Source organism: Sinocyclocheilus anshuiensis, unplaced genomic scaffold (assembly GCF_001515605.1).
Source record: "Sinocyclocheilus anshuiensis isolate Anshui unplaced genomic scaffold, SAMN03320099.WGS_v1.1 scaffold199, whole genome shotgun sequence".
Taxonomy (NCBI): Eukaryota; Metazoa; Chordata; class Actinopteri; order Cypriniformes; family Cyprinidae; genus Sinocyclocheilus; species Sinocyclocheilus anshuiensis.
The window spans coordinates 1,819,676-1,827,232 of NW_015552582.1; the positions used below are offsets into that span (position 1 = coordinate 1,819,676).

General features: G+C 35.5%; 1 protein-coding gene across 2 annotated transcripts in view; it reads left to right on the plus strand.

Annotated features, from left to right (window-relative positions):
* Positions 1 to 6,689, plus strand: part of LOC107665327 (DBH-like monooxygenase protein 1 homolog) — a 25,062-nt gene extending 18,373 nt beyond the window's left edge. For both annotated transcript variants that reach the window (XM_016456155.1, XM_016456156.1), the window contains 2 exons: positions 5,137 to 5,305; positions 6,112 to 6,689. In XM_016456155.1, coding sequence (XP_016311641.1) covers positions 5,137 to 5,305; positions 6,112 to 6,273 — 331 coding nt within the window. In that variant the 3' untranslated portion in view covers positions 6,274 to 6,689. The remainder of the gene's footprint in view (positions 1 to 5,136; positions 5,306 to 6,111) is intronic.
* The last annotated feature ends 868 nt before the right edge of the window (positions 6,690 to 7,557 follow it).

A 7,557-nucleotide genomic window follows, 5' to 3' on the forward strand; every position in this document is an offset into this window, starting at 1 on the left:
CGGGAGCGGGACTGAAAAATCCGTCCCGCGCAGGTCTCTAATTGGAACAACTTGAGGGTGCGTAATTAATGACAGAATGTTCATTTTTGGGTGAACTAACCCTTTAAGCATCCATATCAGGGGCGGACTGGGACAAAATGTCAGGCTGGGAAATCTCACACTCATCCAGGCCATCCTATACACCCACAACAAATTCTGAAACAAGGACAACCTTTTTTTTTTTTTTTGTATGGCCATCACATAAAAAAACATTATGCAAAATAATTAAGTTATCTCCTGAACTGCATTCACTTCCATTTTCCTTTTCAGTCTCTTAATTTCTTCGGATATTTTCTAAATTACCTAAATGTCAAAATTATTACAATAACAATTACATAATTACAATATCTTCATGGTAACATTCTAATACTTAACATGTTATTGCATTATAATGAGTCATATTTTTCACTTATGAAAATTAACCATTGTTAATTTTTGTAAGGATTTGTTGTTGTCTGCCACTTTGAATTTTTTTTCCACAAGGTGGCAACACTGGCCCGAGCCGTTATTTCACAGAAACAGTGGTGACAGCACAAGAACAGCAAACTAAAGACAGCAAAACAATAGACACACACGTTGACGAGTGCTTGTTTGAGGGAATTAGACCAAAATCTTTCTAGTGTGCATGTGTTAAGCTATTTTCTGTAAATGTTAGAGACTTCAGAATCATTAATTGCTGTAGGTTTAAAAAAAAAAAAAAACTAGAAGAATAACAAAGTTTAGTAAACAGTTTGTTTGATTATGGTAATAAATTTAAACAATATAACAAATACAGTTTGCAGTATCAAGCAGCATAATGGACTGTTTTTATGCATTTTCTGTTCCGCTCTTAGGTTAAGGTGGATACTCCAGGCTTTAGTCTGGTTTAAGTTCCAGAACAGATAACATCACTTACAGCTCCTTTAAAATTAAATTTGAAATGACAAAAGGAGGTACAGTAATAATCATAATATACAATGCCTTGCTAAATTATTCATACCCCTTCATTTTTTTCACATTTTGTTAAGTTGCTGCCTTATGCTAAACTGCTTTAAATTACTTTTTTCCCACATCAATCTACACTCCATACACCATAATTGTAAAGCAAAAAACAGGTTTTTAATATCTTTGCAAATTTATTAAAAATAAAAAACTTAAATTATTCCATTGCATAAGTATTCATACCCTTATCTGGGACAGTTGAAATTTAGCTCAGGAGCATTCATATTGCTTGTAGATGTTACTACACTTTGAGTGAAGTTAGTCTGTGGCAAATTCAATTGAATGGGTATGATTTGGAAAGGCACACACATTTTAATAAAAGGTCTAACAGCTGATAATGTATATCAGAGTTTCTGAAACAAGGACAACCTTTTTTTTTTTTTTTGTATGGCCATCACATAAAAAAACATTATGCAAAATAATTAAGTTATCTCCTGAACTGCATTCACTTCCATTTTCCTTTTCAGTCTCTTAATTTCTTCGGATATTTTCTAAATTACCTAAATGTCAAAATTATTACAATAACAATTACATAATTACAATATCTTCATGGTAACATTCTAATACTTAACATGTTATTGCATTATAATGAGTCATATTTTTCACTTATGAAAATTAACCATTGTTAATTTTTGTAAGGATTTGTTGTTGTCTGCCACTTTGAATTTTTTTTCCACAAGGTGGCAACACTGGCCCGAGCCGTTATTTCACAGAAACAGTGGTGACAGCACAAGAACAGCAAACTAAAGACAGCAAAACAATAGACACACACGTTGACGAGTGCTTGTTTGAGGGAATTAGACCAAAATCTTTCTAGTGTGCATGTGTTAAGCTATTTTCTGTAAATGTTAGAGACTTCAGAATCATTAATTGCTGTAGGTTTAAAAAAAAAAAAAAACTAGAAGAATAACAAAGTTTAGTAAACAGTTTGTTTGATTATGGTAATAAATTTAAACAATATAACAAATACAGTTTGCAGTATCAAGCAGCATAATGGACTGTTTTTATGCATTTTCTGTTCCGCTCTTAGGTTAAGGTGGATACTCCAGGCTTTAGTCTGGTTTAAGTTCCAGAACAGATAACATCACTTACAGCTCCTTTAAAATTAAATTTGAAATGACAAAAGGAGGTACAGTAATAATCATAATATACAATGCCTTGCTAAATTATTCATACCCCTTCATTTTTTTCACATTTTGTTAAGTTGCTGCCTTATGCTAAACTGCTTTAAATTACTTTTTTCCCACATCAATCTACACTCCATACACCATAATTGTAAAGCAAAAAACAGGTTTTTAATATCTTTGCAAATTTATTAAAAATAAAAAACTTAAATTATTCCATTGCATAAGTATTCATACCCTTATCTGGGACAGTTGAAATTTAGCTCAGGAGCATTCATATTGCTTGTAGATGTTACTACACTTTGAGTGAAGTTAGTCTGTGGCAAATTCAATTGAATGGGTATGATTTGGAAAGGCACACACATTTTAATAAAAGGTCTAACAGCTGATAATGTATATCAGAGTAAAAACCAAGCCCTGAGGTCAAAAGAACTGCCTGTAGAGCTCAGAAACAGGTTTGTGTCAAGCCACACATCTGGGGAAGATTTCAGAAAAAGGTCTCCTGGCCAAACTGAGCAATTGATGGAGAAGGGTCTTGGTTAGAGTGGTGACCAAGAACATGATGGTCACTCTAGTTGAGCTCCATGATAATATCGACTCAAGACTCAATCCTCTCTTTAGTGAAGACACATGAAAACACACTTGGATTTTGCATAAAACACCTAAAGGACTCTCAGACTCTGAGAAACAAGATTCTCTGGTCTGATGAACCTCAATTCCAAGCATCATGTTTGAAGGAAACCAGGCACTGCTCATCACCTGAAGAGTACCACCCCAAAAGTAAAGTGTGCTGGTAGCAGCCTCATACTGTGGGGCTGTCTTTCAGTGGCAGGGACTGAAGGACTTGTCAGAGTAGAAGATAAGCTCAATGCACCAAAATATTGAGATAGCCTTAATGAAAACCCAGTCCAGAGCATTCAGAACCTCAGACTGGGCAGAAGGTTCACCTTCCAACAGGACAATGAACCTAAGCACACAGCAAGAGTGGCTTATAGAAAACTCTGTGAATGATTGAACCCAATCAAATAATTCTGGAGAAACTTGAAAATTTGCATTTTTTTCCCATCCAACCTGACAGAGCTTGAGAGGTGATGAGGTGAGGAGAAGAATGGCAGATAATAGCCAAATGCTGACAAACAAAAAAGACTTGAGACTGTAAAGGTGCTTCAGCTAAATATTTAGTTATGCAAAGTACTTATTTCAGTTTTTTTATTTTTAATAAATTTACGAAGTTGTGACAATTCTGTTTTGCTTCGTCAATATGGTGTATGGAGTGTAGATTGGTGTGGAAATGAAGGGGTATGAAGAGATACAGGGGTATCTAAAGAGAACTGTGGGACATACAGTAGGTTATGAAACAAAAGAAAACAGAAACAATGGGAGAAGTAAAAGAATAGAAAGAAAGTTCAAGCACAAAAAGTTAATTTAAATGAAACCAACTTGAGACAATACTGTGACCTGTGAGAGACCTTCCAATCGCAGCTTAGTTCACATATAACTGGCGTCACTATCATAGACCCATAATCGCTTAACAGCGATTGATTGATGGCTCGCCGGATGATTAGATGATCAAATGAGGATAATTGTTTTCACTTATCCAAATGTTCTGGTTGTCATGTCAGCACAAGAGCTTTACAAGATGTGCCATCTTTCTCCCATCAGAAAGTACAAGTTGTTTGTTGGACCCAATGCAACATCTGGAATGGTCATTGTAAAATGTGTTTGTCTCATTCTAAGAGAGCTAAAAAAGAAAGACACTCTGAAGCCACAAGGCCATCAGACAGATGGTATCAAATCTTGTTCATCCCTCTTGCGATTTTAATTGCTGAGAAAAAAATAAAAATAAATCGATAAATCTTAAAGACTTTTTTCCTTTCACGTTTCTGGAATTTTAGTTGTGCTAAACTTCATCCTTGATTGGAAACATGACGTCTGTGGGCATTATTACCACTGTTGTATAACCCATTATGTTAGCAACACATTCAAACATGGTGGTTCTCCAACAGTCATCCAGAAAGACAAGTACGTCTTGGCTAGTTTTAGGCAGAACTAGCTTTTTGAGATGTTATCGCAGCCACAGTATAAATCTAAAAACTTACTTTATTAATTTTAAGGAAGGTTCATGTCTCAAAGCAGTTGCGACTCCCAGGTTGTGTGGGCGTCTGCTGAGCCGCTGATGTTTTGTATAGATTCCTTTCACTGCTTTGTATAGAGAAAGAGATGTGTGGTTTGTTATGTCCGCACATGTTTGTTTGTGATTTCGCGTGTGAGTGGGCGAATGTGTGTTTTGGATGGACGTGGGTGTGTGTGTGTGTGTACGTCTATAAATGAGGAACATCTGAAGGGCCCTGCTGGTGGAGTGTGTTTATTCGACCCCCTGAGGCTCACAGCAGTATTGTGCTCAGATTCTGGAATAAGGGGGATTATAAGGGGATAGACCTGGCAACTCTAAACAGATTTAGTTTCAAAGCTCTGCCCCAAGCACCTTCTGTCTTTCGATCACCACACACACATATAAAGCTCATTGGGCAAATGTGGTTCCCTCAGGAGTATCTTTGATCAGTGAGTGAATGAATGACACTCAAACCATCATATATCTTATGGGGAATACAGTTAATGGTACCAAATAAACGTATAAAAATCATATATATTTTCAATTTCATTTCACAGATGAAGTCTAAATTAATTAAGTTTCAGAGAAGCTAGAAAGATTCATTATTGCCTTTATTTACAATTGCAATTTATTTACACTTAAAAAAAATCTAAACTGCTAAAAGGAGTTTGAATGTACTCACCTGAATCAATGTGACCTATGATATTTGTTTTAATATGTGTAGACTTAAAAGCCAAGCATAACCTGTATGCCTTTCAACTCTGTTGAAAACTATTGGAAAGACTTAGGGGAACAAATGACAACACAATTAATATCACTTTGGAAGTAAGGTTCTGATATTAAGTAAATGTACCAAACTATCTCTTTTGCTCTCTGAAGAACCTGGCCTTTTGTGATTAAGAGTCCTAAGAAATACAGCAACCTCTCCTTCACGGAGGCCATGGATAAATACAAGTGGACAAGGAAGAGAGGGAAAGCATTCAACGACATTGTACGCAAACTCCCCATCAATGTTCGCTGCTCCAAGATCGGCCAGGATGAGTGGTCGGTGAGTGTTTCTGATTACACAGGGGTCTGGGCATTATCCTTTCATTTTCATTCATTTTAAAGATGCTCTCAGTATTTTTTTTTTCTTGTATATTTGGCCAATAAGGCATCTAGCACTTATACTGACACCTAGTGATGTGGATGTAGAATAATACAAAAATTGTTTTTTGATACCGAAGGCAAGTTAAGCATGCTGTTCACTGTCAATCAGCTTTTGTTCCATGAACAAAACTTTAAAAAAAATGCTTAGTGCACAAATGCATTATAAAGTTTGGGGTCAGTAAGATTTTTCTTTTATACAGTGAGGGTGCATTAAATATATCAAAAGTGACAGTGAAGACATTTACATTGTTACAAAATAATTATATTTGGAAAAAAAGATGTTCTTTTGTACTTTCTATTCTTCAAAGAATCTTGAAAAAAATTACAAATTTTGTCAGTGTCCACAACAATATTACTCAGCACAACTGTTTTCAACAGTTCTAATAACAAGAAATGTTTCTGTATCACCAAATCACCATATTAGAATGATTTCTGAAAAATTATGTGACACTGAAGACTGGAGTAATGCCTGCAGAACTTTCAGCTTTGCCATCACAGGAATAAACTATATTTTAAAATATATAAAATAGAAAACAATTCAAATTGCAATCAAATTTCACAATATTACTGTTTTAACTGTATTTTTGATTGAATAAATGCATCCTTGGTGAGTATGAGAGACTTCTTACTGACCCCAAACTTTTAAACTGAAATGTAGCTCATCCACGTCAGAAAGTTGATTCAAGTTCTTTCTGTCGCTATTAGATTCAAGGGATGATCATCTCTCCTCCAGAGCTGAAGTCAGAGCAGACGTCTGCTGCTGTCGTGGCCTGTAGGAATGTCTCAGAGATTCAATGTGGATGCTCCTTTGTTCTGCTCCTCACTGCATGTCTCTTGCTCATACTACAGACCTGCTTACACCTCTAATGTCTGCTGTCATCTCAGCCCCCTACTCATAAACATACATACAGCAGGTTCCCATCAGGCCTAGTGTTTCCCAGAAACAGTGATGCTCAAGATTTACATCTTGCAGATACTAAAGAGTAATTGCACTTTGTGACTCACTCTTAGACTAGATGAAGTTTATCACTAACACTGATCACAACTGTGCTGTATTCATGTAGGATGTTGACATCATACATGCTTCACATGGAATATCCTTGGTTAGCGGATACTGTGGTCTTGACAGCCTCTCTTAACAAATGCCTTACCATAGTTTTAAATCTTAATAATCATACCACATGTCTGAAATAGGCTGTCACACTCCAGCACACCACAACTTATGTCTTAGTCCCCCCAAAAATATTTTTTTTGTCATCATTTACTCACCCTCATGTCATTCCAGTTCTGTATGACTTTCTTCTGTGGAACACAAAAGGAGATATTTTAAAAGATAGTATTGGTGTTTATTTTTTTACAATCAGTTAAATTAAAGGGAGTCCACTGTTGTGTTGTACCCCAATGACTTTCATTGTAAGGACAAAAACAGTCAAAACTTCTTCATGAGCACTGTCATGCAGACTTCCTCAGAAGTTGTGTACATTTTTCAATACATTCCTCTCAGTCACACTGGTAGTTTTATTAGAAGTTAAAAAGTGAAAATTGCCTTTAAAAATTCACTAACACATGCAAATGCGTTTAGTCAAGAGCTCTGCGAACTGTGTTCCTGTCATTATAAGCTAAATATGTGTTTCATAATAGAATGCTGGCATTATATTCAAAATCATTACATTTTATATGCTGTCTATGTCTTTTTAAGCAATAAATGTTTATTTCTTGTAAATATTTAGAGACTTATTACTGCATTTGTAGCTGGAGTTTTTAATGAAATGACAGACTCATGGCAATTTAAATTACACATGTATCTTAGGTAAACATGTTAATTGTGTTTTCTTTGCATTGTTTAATTTAGTTTGCTTGCTTGTTTGCTTTTAAGGTTAAAGTTACCTTGTTCATCCGAAAATGAAAATTATTCATATAACATAAAAGAAGAATATTTTATAAATGTTGAATGTCTTAAACAGGCTCTTCTTCAAGACCAGAAATAGTTAGGCTGTATTTTATTTATTTGAGATTGAACTGAAGGGATGTGATTGTTCTAAAGGCTCGCAGTAGATTTATGCAGTGTTACAGCGGGGTACTGTAAGCCCACTGTTACCACATGAGAGTCCCTGGTACAGCAGGGAACATCTCTTGCTAAGGCCTCCAGAC